This window comes from Chelonia mydas, chromosome 7 (assembly GCF_015237465.2).
Source record: "Chelonia mydas isolate rCheMyd1 chromosome 7, rCheMyd1.pri.v2, whole genome shotgun sequence".
Lineage (NCBI taxonomy): Eukaryota > Metazoa > Chordata > Testudines > Cheloniidae > Chelonia > Chelonia mydas.
In genome coordinates, this window is record NC_057853.1 from 87,654,035 (window position 1) to 87,675,525 (window position 21,491).

General features: G+C 39.0%; 1 protein-coding gene across 4 annotated transcripts in view; it reads right to left on the bottom strand.

Moving 5' to 3' along the window:
- The window catches only part of PRKG1 (protein kinase cGMP-dependent 1), an 855,891-nt gene that overhangs the window by 248,131 nt on the left and 586,269 nt on the right, over positions 1–21,491 (bottom strand). For all 4 annotated transcript variants that reach the window (XM_007071587.4, XM_007071586.4, XM_043551314.1 and 1 more), the window contains one exon: positions 1,849–1,912. In XM_007071587.4, coding sequence (XP_007071649.1) covers positions 1,849–1,912 — 64 coding nt within the window. The remainder of the gene's footprint in view (positions 1–1,848; positions 1,913–21,491) is intronic.

Here is a 21,491-nt window from a genome sequence, read left to right on the forward strand (position 1 = left end):
TATATTCTCCTACCAAAGCACTAACATCATTTCCATTAATGTTATGCAACTTGTGTTTCTTTTATTTTTTCCAGTTAGGATTCAGCTTGTTTCTATACTTCACCCTTTTTCTTGATAGCTATTTTCTTATAACTCAAGAGATCAACATAAAACTAAAGAGCCAAATCTTGCTAGTTTTACTCATATATGTAAAATTAACAGAAGTAATGCTAGATAAGCGTTCCCAGGAATACTTACTTTTATATTTTTGTGTCTCATTTGTTCATCATGTTTTTTTTCCCCTGACAGCTAATGTGTAGCTAGAAAAGTATTTTATTGACTTTACATATTTTCATTTAAAATTGATGTATAGAGTTTAATATTGTTAACATGATCCAAATAAATTAAACTATTTCCAGTTAAGCATGTATTTTTGATATACACAGATTTAATTTGGCACAGGTTTATTTACAGCATTCTGAATTATTATGGCTATTTTTCAAAATACTACAAACATTTCTCTGGCAGCAACATAGGAAATAAAAATGCCCCATGATTACTTTACTGTGCCTGACAAATGTATGTTTTGCTTAGATTTCTAATAAAAACAGAGGTTGCAAAATTTTCTCACATATTAAACAAAAGAAAGCAAAGGAAAAGTAACAGCATATTAATATACGTTGCAGAAGTAAAAAGAAGTTAAAAAATCAGCTTTTTTCATGACTATTTAAGTATTATGCCTTCATTCTTTTGCTACATGGCTATACTATTGGTTTTGTTGGTCAAGTTGTGGAAAAAAATCAAACATTTAAAGCATACAAGTTAAATTTGTAATGGTCTCATTAATTATGCCTGTAATATACAGAAGTGTGTAATTCTGATGTGCAAAATGGGCAGTTAAATAGGCAAATACAAACTATGCTATATGCAATGTAATTATTTTAAATTAATTTTATGAGAGCAAACAGGAACCCCAAAATGCTGCAAGTCCTGTTAGGGACTCATTAAAAGCATGTCACTAAATATATCAAATGTCTTATTGCTAGATTGTATACAAAGACTAAATCAAAATATATTTTGTGTGGCACATGTACAAAGCATAAGGAAAGTGAAAACAAATTCATAAGCCAAGAGAGTATTGAAATGGCCCTATTCCTAGAATGTACTAACCGCTTTGGGAGTTGAAAACACTCAACAACTTGCAGGCTAAGGCCCTAAATTAGCAAAGAAACTCCCAAGATAAGTTTCCTAAATGCTCACTGCTCTCCCTCTCAGACTAAATGAGCCAAATCTGTATGCTGAGCCTGATTTAGGCTACTGACCCCATGGTGGAAAGTCTGCCAGAGGATGGGAGCAGTGGAGCAGGCTGGCCACAATCCCCACTCCACTTGGGAGGGCCAGAGTCAGCGAGCATAGACCAGAAAGATGTGAAGGGAGCAGCAGTAAAATCCTGGCTTCACTGAAGTTAGTAGCAAAAATCCTATTGACTTCAGCAGAGTCAGGATTTCATCTAGGAAAAAAATTAATTTGGTATAGCTCCTGGGCAGACCCTTCCAGCAGGGCATCTGTTATATCTGGACACATCTGCCCTACCCTGCTGTAATCTCAACGGGATGGCAATAGACGTACTGTTACCACCCTCCTCCAAGGCTGATATTGTCCTCCAGTGAATGTAGAAAGATGCAAGTTTCACTATCTGCACCTTCAGGGTTTAACCAAGCTCATTATGTCTAAATAATGGAACAGATAACCATGATCTGGAACAAAACTGTGAAGCTGTGAGTTCTGAAGAGAGCCTAGAAGATTTTTCTACAAGAGGACCTACAGGCCATGGACTTCATAGTATCCTCAAGAATTAAAATCACTTACCTCTTCTAGGACATCTGCAAGCTTACTGAGTATCTCTTCAGGAAGACTCTGGAATGTTGGAACACTGTAATATAAAATGGAAAAGAACTATTGTTTAATTAATAAAGTTAGTTTATTTCATAAAGTCAGTTAATCAACAAGGTTCCACGAGAGCCAAACAACTTTATTATTTATAATCAATATGGACTCAATCTTGTACTGTAGTTCTTAACTACCAATTTTAGCTTAATAAGCTCTTAATAATAACTCTTCAGGATTGATCATCATAAAAGCAGCATACACAGTGAATTCTTATTTCTCTGAGTCTCCTTGGGTATAATTGAGACATTCAATGGTTACAGAACAGGAAGCTACACAGAACAAACATTTTGAAGCTACGCCTTTCCTGTATAAGGTGAAATGTGAATATCTTCTCAAAAATTCATATTGGGAATCAGCTAAATGAAACTATGCTACAAACTCTTCCGAGTGGCTTGTCTTCTTGGCTGCCCCTGCTCTCACTTTCTTCTAAGTGCAGCTTCTATGCACACTTGAGTGGGCCACAACACTTGGGCCAAAGTTTTCAAGCACAAAAATTAAATGTAGGCTCCTAAATCTAAATTTTGGATTCTAAATAATTAGGTTGATTTTCAAAATTGCTTATTGCCCAGCAGCTCCCAATTCACCTCAATGAGAGCTACTAGATGCTCCAAACTTTTGAAAATTAGCCCATTTATTTAGGAGCCAAAATCAGGATATAGGAGACTAATCTTAGGGTCTTATTTATGAAAATCTTGGTTCTGATTGCCAAGCAGGAGTAAACAAAAACATTAAAAAGGTGGCTTATACCCACTACCATTTGTAAACCCTGGGTCCCTGGTCATGACCCGGGTCCCTCGTCTCTGCTCCCATCAGACTATTTTTCCTTCATGTGAATCATGTTCATTTCAGAGTGAGCACAGAGATGTGTTCACATTGGATTATGTTTTAAATGATCTTTTAAACCACTTGAAATAAATTTCATCTGATTTTTTTAAAGTGTTACAGTTTAAACCCTCCCCCACCCCGCTCTTCATTAACTTTGATTAACATTTCCAATCCTATTTTAGATTTAAATGTTAACACCATTGTAAAACTTCGCTGATAAATACATTATTCTTCTAATTAAATGCCAATTTAAAATATTTTTATAACTATACTAAGTGACATATTAGGCTTCTATGTTCTCTTCATTTTAACAATACTTGTATGAGAGAGGGCTAGTAGATGCAGCAAATTATGGATGAAATTCATCCTGTGCAAAGGGCCAGCCCAAGGCCAATCATTTACATTCCACTTTAGCTGTCAGAACAGAATGTAGGTGGAAGATGAGTCGTGTATAGGCTTTGGGTGGGCCCTCTATACAGGGTAAAGTGTACCCTAAATGAATCAGTCATTTTTGCCTCGGTAGATGTGGGTTCAGGCTTTTTTTAGATCACTGAAATAGAATCCTCCCATAGTGTAGAGAGCCAACAGAAGGCTCTCTGCATCGCAGAAACCTTCCACAAGGACTGTGCTGGGGGTTTGCTGGCAGGACAGCCACACATGGGTGTGCACACACTCACATGAGGCACAGATCGTTCTTGGCAGCCCCATATAGTCCAGTGTGGAAAGCCAAGGGGTAACCCAGAAACGGTCCAGGGAGGGACCAAAGATCCCAAAGTTCCAGTCCCCAATTATACTTGTTTTGAGTACCATGGCCACAGATTGTAGCCCACATTAGCAACCTAATGCTAGGGTAGGGGTGAAAGAGGCAGTGCTGCAGTCCTGGACTCTGGACCTGAGCTGGATTTCACCTCGCTAAGTGGTCAATATTCCAGCCATATAAAGTCTGGTTCTATGCAGGTGGAGTAAATCCAGTCTTGAGAGGTACTGACTGTTCTTGTTGCACATCAAAGTAGTTAAAGGTACTCAGCACCTCACAGAATTGGGCTCCTGTGAGTCCTCAGTCCTGCAAGGGAGTGAAGCATCTGTAATTCCCATTGCTGTTTATGGCAGTTGTGGCTGCTAAATACTCCCAGGATAAATCCCCAAATTAACAGAACATTAACACTATTTATGGTAGTTTATAATATGCTCCATACCAAATAGCAACAGTATCGTATGTGGGGCCAAATCTCCTTCTCATGCGAAACTCCCAATGAACATTTTTGAGCATGTGTTTACCAGAATTTGTCCTTATATGAGCTTAAAATTAATGTGTTCTGTGACATGGTTTATAGTAAGTACTTAAAGCAGACAGAAGCAGTCATCATTTATTCAATATTAATGAAATATGTATAAATCAACTGTGTATTATTAATTACTAATTGAGGCACAACTGGCCACTTATTAAATCATGAGATAAATAACATATACAATTAGTACTTGTTACAAAGCCTACTGAAATCAATGAGACCCTTTCCATTGAATTCAATGGGCTTTGGATCACTTAGATACTGACAGTAATTTCCAAAGGCTTTAGCAAACATCTAAATATATGGATCCCATCCAATCTATAAAAATAATGATGCAGAAATGTTCAGAGTAATTAAGTGCTTGCTGTTCCAGTAATAAATACATTTTAAAAACCCTTACATTTGCCAAAATGTAAGTGCAAGCTTCTGTCATTCACAGTATTTTTTCTGCAAAACACTGTTTCTAATGGAGGTACACTGCTGCTACTATACTGTGGACCAAAGTAAAAAGATGGGACAGAAATTATTGCTTTGATATCCATGTATTACAGACATTCATTATTCCAGCTTTACCATTCTCACAAGAAGAATCAGAAAGAATGAACTGGTAGAGTATTATTTCCTACAAAAGATAGCTGTCCAAAATTTTGCACTGTGAAATTTCACCGAAATCAGAATTAGGACAGAATTTAGCACACCACATTTTTAATGAAAGTATTTTCCCTTTTAGAACACAGAATCTTCTGCAAAAACTTTGCTACAATGAAGGTAATAGATCCATTACAGTCTAAGTTGTAGAGAAAAAACCTTTATGAAGCCTGTTTCTTAAGCAGGTAAGAGAAATGGCTTTGTGTATGTTGTATCAGACAAACAATCTCGATGAACTAAATAGTCCTACTGTCAAAAGCTTAGGGTATTTAAACAAAATTAAGTTCACAACATAAAAGGGTGAAGGAAGGAAAGCTTTTTCATTGCAATGGAGCAGATAATTAGACAATTAGAAATGTTGACAAAGCACAAGTCCCAAACAAATTATATCCCAGAATTACAAAATTAAATATCTTAGTAAACAGAAAGCCTTTAGAAAGGATTTATGATAGCTCAGAAAGGACCAGGGTGCTTCTAAATGACTGGAGGGTGGTAATATAGTTAGCTTGTATTTACATTGTGGAAGATGCTCAGATACCACAGTGATGGACAAGTTTATAAAATGTAGAAAGAATATATTTATGAAACGGGATAGAAAAAACAATTATTGATCTGTGAGCCTGATTTTATGAGGATTTTGAGATGTGAGATGATGATGATACACTGATAAGGAACAAGATTATGAAGGTGGATAAGATTATGAAATGTGCAACATTATAAATGTATAACTCAAATGTATTGGATAATTAACTTGATATATAAAAAATCATGAATAACTCTTCTACTGATATTATCAAATTGATAGATGAGGAAAAAAATAGACTTAGTTGGATTTCAGGAAAATTTTTGATATTATATTATACAACACATTTACTTACAAAGACCAATATTTTCAAGTATGAGCACCCTCAATTAGGCACCTGAACCCATATTTAGTCAACCATGTTTGAAAATTTTGGCTAAACTCAAAAAGAATAATATAGGCAAGGACTACAGCATTAGCAAAGAGATAAGAAAAAAGTGGTCATGAAGAAAAAGATATGTAGTAGAAAGATAATAACTGGGGTGATACAAGGCTTAATATTAATATTTTTCTAACTTTTTACATACAATGTTTTCAGAAGGCTGCAAGTAGAAAAAAACCTTATTTTTGTTGATTGCTTAAAAGTGGAGAAGGCAAAGTCTGAAAATATGTAAAACAGAATAAACATTATTCTGGATGTAATGTTAATTTATAAAGAAAAATCTGTTACCTTCAGAAAAAGAAAGATTAGAATGCAAACTCATAAAGTAAGATCTTAAATGGAAAGGCATCAGTTCACGCTAACTAGGGGAGTGACACCGTCAAGGTCACAAAATTCAACCCACTTGCTGGAGAACCTAATCCCAACCTCTTTCACTTCCCTGTTTTCTGTAGATATTCTCCCCAAAGAGCAGGAGAAATTTGATATCCCTCTCTTTTCCCCCTTCCCTCCAGTGTCTGAGGAGCTTTTGAAGGCCAGGAATCTTCTGGATCAGCTATCTAGAAACAAATGGTACTGATTCTCCTTGGACTTTAGAGATGAGTTTCTGAACCGCAAGGTTCTTCTTGGCCAGACATGTAGAAGCAAATGGACTCTCGCCTCCCACCTCATGGACTCCTCTAGCAGGCTGTCTCATCATTATAGCAGACTGGCAATGCCCATTCAGGCACATTCATGTTTTCTCCTGAACTATTTACAGTGAACACTATTTTTTCCAGTTGCCTTAGATAATATCACATTTTGTCAACATCTATGTCATTGCCTAGGTGTTTCTTGTAGGAAACACTGCAGGTATTGAGATGGTGCTACATAAGGCAAAGCTGGAATGCTCTTAGATGTACTCACTCTATCTGTCCCTAATGAATGCTAATACTTAATTACTTGCATACCCCAAAATTCAACTGAAATTATTGTTCAGAGAACGGAGATGGGACCCCTGCATAGTAACTAATTTTCAGACTAGTGGTTAAGAACTGAAGGAGTGAAGTTGTACATAACCAGTTCAGATGGGATTTCAAAAGGTATGGAGCAAACTAATAAAGACAGCAAGAGTCTTAAAACCTAGTGTTTATCAATTCAAACATATCTATAGCAAAGTTTGTAAGAGGCTATGGATCAGAGCTACTAATTCCATTTTTATGTTAAGATCATCAGTTTTCATTTTCTGCATTTTAAATTAAAACAGAGCTGGCTTGCATAGTTTTTACTTATTCCTCAATTATTATATGCCAAGTCCTGTAATCAAAGATATTTATAGAAAGTATTTTATACATCTTGTATAGGGCTTTTGGATAAGAGACTTTGTTCAATCCCAGATCCAGATTCTCAGATGCTGAGCACCCAACAGCTTCCTTTGGCATCAGTTGTAGAAGTGAGAGCACAGCACTCTTGAAAATCCATCCCCTAGTGTCTGCTCTACATGACATCAGGTTACAACGTACATGACCATTTTAGGCAGTAATAATTGGGTATGGATATTGTTGCAGAGCTCACACTAGCTGACCTGGTGGACTGCTGACACTTGAATATAAAATTCTGCTTGGGTACTTCAGTTCTGAACCATGGTAGGAAACCATAGCATGCAACATAAATGACCTTCCTGAAAAACTTTACACCAATTCCAATTAATAGATGCCTTTAAGCTAAACATTTAAAGGTAGTGGTAGAGTGTGGTTAAGAGTTATATTTACAGAATGACAGCTGAGGCTGGGAAGCTTGAGTAGGAGGAGCTGCAGCTTTTTACTCAGAAATGTCAGCATATGAAATGTTGGGACTGACAAGATGTTACACCTCTTCTGTATGGATTTCTACCTGGTTAGTTTTTTCATCATTCAAGACAGTGTAAGGAAATTGAATTTTAACAAAATGGGCCAATAAACCTTGGTCTTTTACCAATTGGCATACTAAGCTTTGTCAAAATGATGACTGAAGTAATAGAATAGATAGCAAATTGTTGCCATTATTGAAGCCACGATGAACACCGTATTTGAATTCCTTTAGTCTCCTTGACCAAGTGATTTTAGGTTTTAAGTCTGGGTATGGCACAGAGAACAGAATTAGTTGTGTTGGCTGATAATTTCCTCCTAGTGGTGAATGAAGTTCAAATGTCTATGAAGACTTTTTTGTCCATCTGCTGTCTTCAGAACCATTAACCACAACGTGTTCTTTGATTGTCAATACACACTGCAGGATAGATGGTTTCTCCATTAGCTGATCCTTTCTTTTTGAAAGATATCAGGAGTAATACTGTAATAATCAGCTCTGAGGGTTCTTTTATATGGCATTCAAAGGGTTTCTATTCTTTGACCCACCTGTTCAACACATCTGTACAACGAAGTCTTGGATTAGTGCTGAGATACAACACAGGGAGACATGAGGACATGGCTTGTAGGTTGAGGAACAAAGAAGAAGAAACAGAGAAGGCTGTTTTGGCTCCCTTGTTTGTGACCTGGGTTCATGTGGCTATCAAACTCCTTCTGGATGTTCTGGTATCAGATACCTAAGATTACTATTTTTTCCTTTTGGGTTAATGCTATGTGCTCTGCATGGAAGTGAAGAATATAGAAAGCTGCTTGCTTTGCAGTGCCTGTTACAGAAATCATACCACACCTTGCTCAGAGGCTGACAATGGATTCCAATTCATTCTGGGTGTAATTCAAAGTGCTATTTTTGACCTATAAAGCATTTAAATTGTTTAGATTCCAAGAGGCCACCTATCTCCTTGTGTGGTGAGATCAGCTAACGCAGTCACTGCATGGTTTAAACTGGAGTAGGCTGGAAATAGGGTGTTTTTAGTAGGATGCCCTTGACTAACTTCCCTTCTCAATTCAAGAAAGAAAACATCTGTTGACTTTCAAGAGCATGCTGCAAAACCTGCAAAAACTTTTTTTTGCTAAGCTTTTGAAAGGAGGGTATGTATAGCATTAGAGTGTATTACAGATAGTCCTAGTCGGTTACTTACAAAAGGAAGACTTCACAATTTCCCATTGGTTTATATTGTAATACATGCAATTGTTACAATAGTTTCACCTAAGCCACATAGTTACATGCATTTTAAAACTCAAAATAAATCAATACAAGGAAATAAAATTGCAGTCTGTGCCCATTTCCTGAAACTAATTTTTGTATCAACACAGTGGAATGAGGATCAAAGTATCTTACGATGCTTATCCTTTCTTCACAGCAAGTGCCTTCCCCACTATTGCCAAAAGGGCATTGCCTTTCTGAGCTCAAAGACTTCAAGATAAATACTGCCGAGTAGAATCTGACACTTGATTTAGGTTACTGGCAAAAAACTACGTTCTGAAGAACTTGAGCTAGAAATGCCATCCAACGGGCAGCTGTCCAGTTGTCTGCAAGTAGTGTCAAGGAATAAATTGCTGGCGCAGTCATCCTCATGATAAATCATGGTCTTAAAATGAGAAGGAAATAACTTGAGCTGAACCTTATCCACTGAAGTCTGAAAACATACATTTACTGCGATATCCTTGGTCTTGTGTTTGCCTTCTGGAACTAGTGTATCAAAGCAGCACACCACAGACAGTCCAGCTGGTGTCTGCACAGATCTAAAACTACCTTCTCCATTATTATCTCTGTTCTTTTTAGATTTACTTTTGCTTACCTGATCTGCTTGTACAAAATACTTCTGAAAAATAATCAAGGAAGTTATCTATAGAATATTGGCACCGCTTTCCATGGAAAATAGCCTCATAGAGACTTAGCTTCTACTTTTACCTTGAGGGCCAGATTCTGTCACCTTTACATATATTGTCTGGTATGTGTAACACAATCCAGCAGAAATAAGTGGGACTGCTTGTGGAGTAAAGTACAACCCAATGCAAGAAAGGCCCTTATTTCCAGAGCTGCCAAATTCTGTGCTCTTCCATGTGGGACATTTCATGTAAACATTTAAAGAGCCAATGTACATATTTGTAAGAAATTTGCATATAACTATACTGTCATAAATATAAAGGGAAGGGTAAACTCCTTTAAAATCCCTCCTGGCCAGAGGAAAAATCCTCTCACCTGTAAAGGGTTAAGAAGCTAAAGATAACCTCGCTGGCACCTGACCAAAATGACCAATGAGGAGACAAGATACTTTCAAAAGCTGGGAGGAGGGAGAGAAACAAAGGGTGTGTGTGTCTGTCTATATGCTGCTTTTGCTGGGGATAGAACAGGAATGGAGTCTTAGAACTTTAGTAAGTAATCTAGCTAGGTATGTGTTAGATTATGATTTCTTTAAATGGCTGAGAAAAGAATTGTGCTGAATAGAATGACTATTTCGGTCTGTGTGTCTTTTTTGTAACTTAAGGTTTTGCCTAGAGGGATTCTCTATGTTTTGAATCTAATTACCCTGTAAGGTATCTACCATCCTGATTTTACAGGGGTGATTCCTTTACTTCTATTTACTTCTATTTCTATTAAAAGTCTTCTTGTAAGAAAACGGAATGCTTTTTCATTGTTCTCAGATCCAAGGGTTTGGGTCTGTGGTCACCTATGCAAATTGGTGAGGATTTTTACCAAACCTTTCCCAGGAAGTGGGGTGCAAAGGTTGGGAAGATTTTGGGGGGTAAGACGTGTCCAAACTACGTTTCCCAGTAAACCCAGTTAGAGTTTGGTGGTGGCAGTGGATATTCCAAGGACAAAGGATAAAATTAATTTGTACCTTGTGGAAGTTTTAACCTAAGCTGGTAAAAGTAAGCTTAGGAGGTTTTCATGCAGGTCCCCACATCTGTACCCTAGAGTTCAGAGTGAGGGAGGAACCTTGACATATACACTTCAGATTATGATCAATATACCCCAGTTTGGGGTAGGATATGGAAATGTACAAATCATTGCAGCTATGGTGGATAGGACGCTGGGTGGGTGCATCTGTGCTGGAGGATGTTTGGAAGTTCTAAGTAGTTGGGTGCATGCTGAGAAGTGTCTGGGGGATGCTAGAATGTCTGGAGGTTGTACCTAGCTGCTGGGGATGTGCAGGAAGCCTTTTGGGGAGGAAGCCAGCTGGGGATGGCTAGAGGGAGCCTGGTGGGGATATCTAGGGAGGGGAAGCTGGGGTTTGACCAGGGACTGCATGGAGGTGTCTGCGAGGAGAATTTGGAAGGGTGGGGGAAATGAGGGCTCTTAGATCCAGGCCTAGTCACCTTACCTTCTGTCACCACTCATGCTTGATTTTGATGCTCCTGCTGCCTCCACTTCTGGCTGCTCCTTCCCTGCTCTAATCTAGTAGGTGGAGCAGCAGCCCCTGGTAGCTGGCAGTAGCAATTACAGGCCACCCCTACTGCCCTGCTTATAGGTCAATATCTCAGCCTAGTTGTGGAAATGTGTGAAAGGGCTGTCAAGTGTCTGAGTATCACATGAGATATTTGACTCATGGCAGCCCTGTGTTGTCAAACGTGACACTGAAATACACCGTGAAAACAATGAAACACGACTCCTCCTTTCTGTCAGCGTCACAGATATTCTTGGAGGGGTGGAAGAGGGGAGGTAGTAAATGGGCACGGAATGGCAAAAACAACCCCACAAAAAGATGAATTAAGATTTGATCTGAGCTCTCCAAAGACTCCATATATACTCTATCACAATTATGACTGATAAAACAAATCTAGTCTTCCTGCAGCAATTCACAGTATATTTTACTTTGCTTACAAAGAAGCATAGAAAAAAGACAAAGAAATGTGGGGCTCCTAAACTCACACATTAATTACAGTTGCATCTGGTTTGGGGGAAATCAGCTCAATACCACCACTTTTAGGAAAGGAGAATTTATTTGCTCTGTGATTGTCACAGATGACCTGCCTGCTGTGCTAAAGCTAAAATGGCTCTAAAATCATTCATACTCATTCATCTTGAAGAGAATGAAAATGAAAAGGCTACAAAGCCTTTTCAGCTCTGCCAACCATAACATAGTCATTACTCTGGTAAATAAACTACTTCCATTACTGAAAATGGCTCATACTAAGATTTCTCTCCAAAAACAATTACCTATGTATCTACTAAAGACTGTAACATGTAGAAAAGTGTGAAGGATGCAATAATTAGATGACCTGCTGCACTGATTTTTATTTTAGTAAGAGACTGATGAAAGGAAATGAGAGTGAAAGACTACGTTCTTCTTCTTAGAACTCTTAACAACTTCTACACCCTGTGGTGAAAAGATAATACCTAGATTGACAGATGGATTACACTGGCCAATAGACAATGTGTGGAACAAATCTTGATCATTTACAGCCCACATATTTTATTATGAAACCAGTGTGCATTGACTATGAAACAAACATTGTTCCCCTTTCCACAGGGGAAGAGGACCCTGACAGCAGTAGAACCAATGTGGTTTAATCGTATGCATGTCTGTATGGACCAGATATGAGGAGTTCATACGGAGTCATTGAAGCATTTAATTATTGTGGAAGAGAGTTCCACAGTATTAGAATACACCATATTATTTTGACTGCATTGAGAGTGAGGCAGGCGAGGGGAAAGGTCAGTGGATTCACAGCTATGTCAATCCGATGGTCATTTCACTACAGAGAAGGGACATGCGGTAATCACAGGGCAGACGTTGTAATTCTAGACTCTACTTTTCAAAGCACTAGTTAATGTGATTGTCAAGGTTCCTTCCCCACTCTGAACTCTAGGATACAGATGTGGGGACCTGCATGAAAGACCCCCTAAGCTTATTCTTACCAGCTTAGGTTAAAAACTTCCCCAAGGTACAAACTTTGCCTTGTCCTTGAACCGTATGCTGCCATCACCAAGCATTTTAAACAAAGCACAGGGAAAGAGTCCACTTGGAGATGTCTTCCCCCAAAATATCCCCCCAACCCCTACACCCCCTTTCATGGGGAAGGCTTGATAAGAATCCTCACCAAATCTTAAGAACAATGAAAAATCAATCAGGTTCTTAAAAGAAGAATTTTAATTAAAGAAAAGGTAAAAGAATCACCTCTGTAAAATCAGGATGGTAAATACCTTACAGGGTAATCAGATTCAAAACATAGAAAATCCCTCTAGGCAAAACCTTAAGTTACAAAAAGACACAAAAACAGGAATATACATTCCATCCAGCACAGCTTATTTTACCAGCTATTAAACAAAAGGAAATTAACTCATTTCTAGCGAGATTACTTAGTAACTTAACAAGAGTTGTAAGTCTCTCATTCCTGATCTGTTCGCGGCAAAAGCATCACACAGGCAGACCTATCCTTTGTTCCCCCACCTCCAGATTTGAAAGTATCTTGTCCTCTCATTGGTCATTTTGGGTCAGGTGCCAGCTAGGTTACCGTAGCTTCTTAACCCTTTACAGGTGAAAGAGTTTTGCCTCTGGCCAGGAGGGATTTTATAGCACTGTATACAGAAAGGTGATTACCCTTCCCTTTATATTTATGACAGTGATTAATCACCCTATTTTGGTCAATAGAGTTCTAATTTTTAATAGGCTTCTCAGGTATTCTCTTTTGTCAGAAGTTAATTTAGTTTTTCTTCCTGAGTCTGTTTTTCTCTCACCCTGTCTCCATCTGAGAGTGGCTCATTATGAAAGACAGCCCTCTCTCTACATCTAATTTTGAAATCCTGCAGGAAGTATTGCAATTTTTTTAAAAACAGCCGCTGTCATGTCCAAAAGGGGGAATAATAGGCAGATATATAAACCCATTAATCCATTTTTCATGTGTTTCATCTCTAATAATCAAGAAAGACTATTTCTGAGTAACAGTTAGAAATTCCCAGGAGTGGTCTCATTAGTGAAAGGACAGCATTTTTCAAAAGTATCCAACAATTTTCAGTGCATCAATTTTTGGATGCCCAATTTAAGACACCTTGGGGGTCTCATTATATTGCATGCCTTTCATTTCCATGATCCCCAAATTTCGGAAGTCAGTCATAAACCATTTTTTTCTGTGGCCCAGTACAATTAGCTGCTACTGTATCAAGCTGAGTTTATCTTTTAAATGCTCCATAAATAATCAAGGATAAGTAAAATATGGACGATAGGTAAAATGGTTTTAAAAGATCATAAAGGAATTAGGTGCTGAAATCTCACTGAGATCTAATGTGACTTGGACACCTAACTCCCTTCAGCACCTTTGAAAATCCTGGCACAAAAAATGTTAAAATGAGCATGCAAAATTGTATTAGATTAACTAGAATTCCTTCTTATGACACTGCAGTGAACTAAAACAAAACCACTTCTTTGTACCAATAGATTAGCTAATGTCTTGATGTGCTTTGATTTATCTCCTTAGTGTCAGTGGATGCTAAAACTAGGATTTTCCTTGGATCATTTCTAAATTTTTTACTTAAAAAAGTCATTAAAGACTGGTTAGTATTTTGGAGGCACAGTGCATGTAGGTAAGTTATATGTATATGTGGACCATTTGTTATGTTTCCCAAAACTAGATGCTCAGTTTAAATTGGTTTAAGATATTGTCAACATCTAATCTCAGTGTAATGGATTTATCTACTACATTTGACAGTAAATTGCCATAATAACATTGGTTTTGTGAAGACAGTGACAATATTATTTCCACAGTGCACAGAGAAGCTATTTGTCATGCTATTTTCAGTGCTCTAATACGATCCCCATGTTATATTTTGCTTTTCCAATGTCGCTGAAGGGATATTTTCTACCAGTTCACCATGCATTTTTTCCCAGAATTATATAAAGGAGCAATGTGTTGAAAAATATAAAAAAAAATAAAAATTACAAATTCACAGTTGTGGAGTCAGAGTCAAAAGTACTGCAAAGCCATTGAAACCAAGTTGAGTCCCAAAAGGGGCTGCAGTTTGGTTCAACACTTCATAGGATCAGACTCTTCATTTGAAAAAAACAGTTATTTCTCCGGGAAGCTCTGGAATATCGACTGATTATATTATTGGTAAAGCAAATGTGAGAAAAAATGTGTGTCTATATTTTCAAAATGACTCCAAGAATGGTCAGAACAGCATGTTGTAACAATGAATAATGAGAAAATGATACTCGTAAAATGCTTTGCACAGTTGTAACTATTCCTATTAGGGAACAACACAGAGCTTATATGGGTTACCCTCAGTTTACCAATTGTATCACATGCTGAATTGCCGGAGAACTAGTTTCACGAATGACCTTGAGTTTCTCACGCACTGAACCAGAGCATCTTATGCTAATTAAATGCCATGGGTAGGGTGACAATAACAACTCTCATACAAATACAAGCACTTTTGATCTATGTAACATCATTGGTAATGGCCTTAGAGGAAGCTATTTAGTACACTCCTCACCAGACAATAGTTGGTTTTATATAGTTATGAAGAAAAGAGGGGTAAAAAACCAAGACATTCCTTGTTCCTTTCCATTGCACTATGATAAAGCAACCAGAATTCTGTAGACTCATCCAACAAAGAGCAGATGTTAATATACACGTTTGTTCTGTATCTCTAGAAAGCCTAACAGATGTGTTCAGAGACCCTTCTGTCCACACACTGTCTTTGTGAAAGCAATGAATATTTCAACAGGTGTTGCAAGATATCCAAAAAGTCATTGCTAGAAATAATTACTATGACACTAACCTATCAGCAGAAATCAAAAACATCCTCTTAAATTTCTAACCTGCACCATCACAAGGACATCTTAAACAGTGTGCTTTAATAATTGATCCTTGCTTTGAGATACGGAAGGGATGCTGACTTCAAGATTTGCCGGAGGCAATAATATACTAACAGCAAGTCCCTGACTATTTGAAGAATAGTGTCAGTGTCTTTGCTGTGTGCTCATTTGCTGGTTTTAGAGGTAGTGATGGAAAAGACATTACTGACCTTTAGGTTGTAATTCAGGACATTTACCTTGTGTGAATTTTTTAAAACTAACAAATGGTGTGTCTTCTTAATTCACTGCTTATAGCTGCTTTTATTAGTATTATTATTGGGACAGATCCTACAGACTCTAATCTTTACACAGACAAAACTCCACTTGAAGGTAAGCAGATTTTTGCCTGGATGAAGACCGAGTAAAGACTGTTGATGTAGTCCAATTTAAAAATTAATTTATGGTATATAGCACCTTTTATAAGATTTGCAGCACTTTACAGAATTATAAGCTCTCACACAAATCCTTGTCTCCTATAGAAGGAGGAAAATTATTGGGGAAACCAATTTATTCTGCCTGCAGAGAGAGGTTTGTAAGATGGGCCTATAGTCTGTGGCCCTTCAATTACGTCCTCTCTATGTTATTCCCCAGGAACTGTTGCAAAATAGATAACCAAAGAGCAGTAGTGCCACTGGCATGCTGCCCATGGGAGAGTTCTGACATGTTGCCAAACAGTTCAGGAGTTAATGATGAAATTGTAGACATTAAATCACACTGAGCTATAAAATAGAAATTCTGTAGCTGATGCTGTTTAGGGAGGTTGATCCTCAGCTGGATGGACACCACCTCCCAAATGCCATGGAGCCCCAGTAATGCAGTGTTTTGGGGCACTTGAGGGATGGGAGGGAACTAGAGATAGGTGGGAAATTATTTTCCCATGTGGTGAAAATGGTTTGTGATTTCGAAAATTTTCCAGTTCTGCATCAGGGCAAAACTTAGATCTTTTGAAGTTTTTCATCAAAAATGAGAGAGACAAAGACCAGCCCCCGCAATCCAAAATAGCCAGTGCTATGGCAATTAGGACACTCAGCTGGGATGTGGGAGACCCAGGGTCAAATCACCGCTTTGTGAAGTCAGACCAAGGACTTGAACCTGGATCGCCCTCATTCCAGCTGAGTACTCTAATACCAGGCTACTCAGTGGCAGGTGGTCAGCCTGGACCTGAGAACCATTCAATGAAAGTTTTGTCAAATCTGGCACATTCCTGCAAAAAGTTTCAGTTTGAACAAAACAGCATTTTCGGACAAAAAACCTGTTTTGCTGAAAACACCTGACCAGATCTAGTGCGAATGCTGCTGCTTCGGCTGCACTCCCCCAATCCTTTTGTGTACAAGGTCAACTTGGCCAGTATCTGTGCTACCGTAATCTCTTTTATGCCTTAAAGTTGTGGGTATATTATGGTCCTGTCAACACATCAAAGTCACTTCATTTCATAGAATAAGCACCGATCGAGGCACTCAAGAAGTCCACTGAAATGTGGTGCCAGGAACACTGGCCAGAAAAGGAGCAGCTTAGATGTACCAGGGTCCTGCTGCTAAGAGAACCATGGACGGCTTGGGAACGTGAGACAGTTCAGAGGCACGCTTCCTCCGCGTACATCTATTCCAGAGGATACCCTCAGTTTGGGGAAAACAGTAGGAAGTCTCTCCAACTCTCTTCTCCCTTTTTTTCTTTTCCATATAATTGGCATGATCCCATATTCCAGTGATTCTCAAACTTTTGTAGTGGTGACCCCTTTCACACAGCAAGCCTCTGAGTGCAACCCCATCTTATAAATTAAAAACACTTTTTTATATTTAACACCATTATAAATGCTGGAGGCGAAGCGGGCTTTGGGGTGGAGGCTGACAGCTCACAACCCCCCAGGTAATAATCTCGCGACCCTTTGAGGGGTCACTACCCCCAGTTTGAGAACCCCTGCCATGTGGTTTATATTCCTGTAGAATACATTTCATCTCTTCCACTGAGTTAAAGAAAATAGAAGAACAATTTGCTTCTCTGCTGCCTGTAATTACAATTTTTTTTATCCTGCCAGTATAATCCTTACTCCTCAGGTGTCTAACATTATCAGTGGACAGTATGCCTCCATTGTGTTACATTATATTTCCAGTATAAGAAGTTTAAAACAACAACAACACAGAAATAACATCCAGCTTTTTTTAGATTAGATCATAGTTTCTATTAAAGAAATAATTGGATAAGCTTAGGGTATTCAAAATAAAGTTTGTAAATTCAATTGCTTTGAAAACACAATTTAAACACACCTGCAATATATTATAAATAAATTCAAAGCAAAGAAATTGTTAACTGGAAAAATATATGTAAGAATGCCTCAAATGCAATTTAAGTTATGAAATTAAACTCTCCATTCATCTAGCATCAATTACTTTCCCAAATATTTACTTATTCATTGCTTGCAAAATGGATAATTTATTTAAAGGACACGAAGAACATCAGATCTCACTTGGGTGCACTGCATCCATTTTGCCTAGACCAAGTCTGCCATCCCGCCTTTGAAAGGAAAACATGTATAGTTTTAAATTCTACCCAGTGCATGTTATTTTTTCCTATACCTCCCTGACATCAGCAACACAGATCTTACATTGTTTTTATTACACAGTTCTGATATTAACACATCAAAACCAAGCAATTGCATACTAGATATAACTGACTATGACAATTATTAGAGAAGCTTTTAAATCAAGCAATTCTATTTCGAGTTAATGGATTATTAGCCTACAGATTACAAAACACAAGTGTATTTCATAAATACCTCTCAGCATATGCAACTACTATTTCAATCAATTTCTTTCTGGCTGAGCAGACTAAGAGAAGACTCTTTGATGTCCATTTATATTGCTTTTCCTTGGTTGAACCTGTAAAGTTTTCCCCTCTTTTTTGTTTGTTTTTGTTTCCAATGAGTGGTACAACCTAATTTGAGTTCTGGAATTTTTAATAGGTATTTCTTCAGTATGAATTAAGAAGGTGGATATTTACATAGGGAGACAATACACATAGTAGGTAGCAGTTTTAAAAAAAAGCCTTGTGTTGCAGATAGGATGTAAGCAAATGCAAATCTGATTCTGAAATTAGCCTCCAAGTGCTTTCAACACTGAATTTCTGGCTTTGCATGGGTGCATGGGTGCTTAGTGGTCTAATTTCTAAATATCCCTCCAGGGCTATTCACCAGGCTTTTTTATATACTGGTATTTAATTTGGAAAAAAATGTATCATGTTATATACTATATACATAACATGGCAAGAAAAATGTTATGGTGCCTAAAAGTCAGACAGCCATTCTGTCAGACATGACTATTACTATAATTTCTTTACATGGCATGGGAAAATGTGCTAAGACCCTTTTCAGAATTAAACAAACAAACCAAAACCCCACAGTCCCTGCCCCAAAGAGTGTATTACCTAATTGTGAAGATACAAGGCTTTTTTCTTATTCAGATTTACACATTAAAGGAGTGCATTTTTTTTTCATCCCACTCTTCATCTTCCTGGACACTGGGCTGAATTCTCAAATCCCTCTTTGGACAGCAGTTTAAGAACATATAATGATTTTGAGCTACTCTCAGCTTGTACCATGGAATATTGTTAAGTGTTGCATCTGCTTGTACCTGTTTATAGCGTAAGCTTTTGGGGGCAGGGATTCTATTAGTTGTTTGACACATTGTAGTTACTTTAAAGGAGTGTGAACATATATATATATGCGACTAATGTTAATGTCATGATAAATGGCATGTAATCAAAATATTAACTTCTTTCATAACAAATTCTCATTATGGTAATAATATCTGAAAATGGCCACACAGTTGACACATTTCCTAATTATAGTTCTAAATAAATTGGGCTCACCTGTGCCTTTAAGCCACTGGCTTTTGGTATGGGTAGATTTCCAGGGGACATATATTGCCTCAGGGAATCAAAATGTCTCCTGAAATTGCCAGACATGCAGGGAAAGCCCAAGTGAGATTATATGCCTCAGGAGCCTTCTCTCTTCCTAATTCCCTTTGGGATGCTAGTGTAATGGGACTGTTGCCCCCTTATTAACATTCAGTGAGGGTGTTTAGTTGCTAGCTCCCAGTACTAAAAGGGGGAAGGGTCGATGAGGAATCAGGACCCTGAGACTGACAGCCCCCAGGAACAATGGGGAGAGGCCAATGCTCCAGGGCAGCCTGAATGACAGGGCAGGCAGGCTAATCAGGGAGTCAGGAGGCCAGGGAGGTCCCGTCCTCCGTGTGTGAGCTGGAATTGCCTGGGTCAGACAGAGTGGGGCCGAGCTAAGGAGAAAGTGGGGGCCCAAGCTGAGCTGGGGAGCAGAGCTGTGCCAGATCCAGAGAGAGCAGACCCTGTCCTGGGAGCAGAGCTGCAGCCCCAAAGCCAGAGGCACAGCCCAGAGAGAGCAGACTTGCCCTGGGAGCAGAGCTGCAGCAACCAGAGCCAGAGGGGCCCGAAAAGCAGCCCAGGAAGCAGGTCAGTGCTGGGAGCAGAGTTACAGAAGCAGCCTGCAGAGCAGACCTGTCCTGGGTGCAGAGCTGTAGCAACCAGAGGCAGAGAGGCCAAAGAAGCAGCCCAGGGAGCTAGAGGCAGAGCAGCAGCAGTACAGAGACAGAGTGGTGGAGCTGGGGCTGGAACAGTCCGGAGCTGGGTGCGGTGAGCAGCTGGAGAGAGCGAGGGGGACCCTGGGCAACGGGCCCAGCACAAGGAGACACCTCAGCCAAGAGGCTCTGCAGGCCAGGCTTGGATCGTAACCCCGACAGGGCGGGAGCAACACTGGGAAGAAGGGTCCTACCACTTACAGCCTGAGAGCGTGTGGCCACCACCAGAACAAGTGTCCAACCCACAGCATCCCTGCAGCACAGCCAGGGCCTGAGAAGGAGGCCTGGGACTTACAAGGAGCACAGACTGTGAACTGCCCTGACATTCCAGAGACACTGTTTGTGATGTTCCCTGCCACAGAGCGGGTTGATGGGTTTCCTTTAACCTTTCCCATTTTTCCTTATTCTTTTTAAAATTAATTGTTGATTAAATAACGTGCATTTGCTTTAACTTGTATGTAATGGTCAGTGGGTCAGAGAAGTGACCAGGGCAGAGAGAGTACTCCGGAGTGGGGACACCCTAGCCCCTGTCCTAGGTGACCACAGCAGGGTTGGGGGTCGAGCCCCCCATGAATCCTGGGCCCAGCCTTGTTGGGGTTACGAGGACTCTGCCAGACAGGAGAGCGGAAGGGGAGTCCTCAAGGGCAGGGAGGCCACTGGGTAAAGGAAGTGAAAGTGAGGACTCAGATCCTTTCGCTAGCCCACTTCACCGGGGTAGTGCAGAAGCCAGGAAAATTCCCCACAACAGCGGGACTATTCCCCCGCTTACACTAGCAATACTAGACAGTAGCAATTCTTACACACGGGGAGCAAAAAGACTTCAGTTATGGCTCTTATGATCTTTCATCCTTGCACATACTGCGTGGGTGAGAACAGCTGGGCTGTAGGTGGTGGAGGGTATGTCCGTTCCTTCCAAACCTCTGTGTGCACTTGTCTTATGTCCTGAGAAAGGACTCTGATTTTTCAAGGGGTTTATTTAACTCTAGTTTACAGAGCTGCAAATGTTATGCTCCTAAAAATTATGTTGGCAAATGCTCAGACCTTTCAAATACCCTGCTTAATTATTTCTCTCAATAACCTATTCTGTCATTCCATTCCTGTGCCAGTGTTACAAAAAGTATGCATTTCCATTTGTTAATTTTAAATATTCTATATAAATGTTCAGTATCTCAGTTTTTGTATTAAAAAAGGGAGTATCTTATTGATTTGTTCTGTACCTCAGCCAATAAGTTGTTAGCCATTTCTTTACTAGGCAAAATAATTTCATTCTTTGCAGTCACTTGTAATATGCAAAACCACTTAACCTTTAGCCACTTTCATTTCCTTTCTCTGGGTATTTTAATCTCACCTAGATTTTTCTTGATACAACCGTAATTCAACAGCACTCCAGATAATGCGGTAGCATTGTTTTTAATACAAAAAAGATAGAAAATTATATAATTTTCTATACCTTCTTAAATGCAACCAACCATCCTGATTACTTTTTGAACTGCTGAGGCACATTGTGTAAGCACATTCATGGAGCTATGAGAATTTCTTGTTCTTTTTA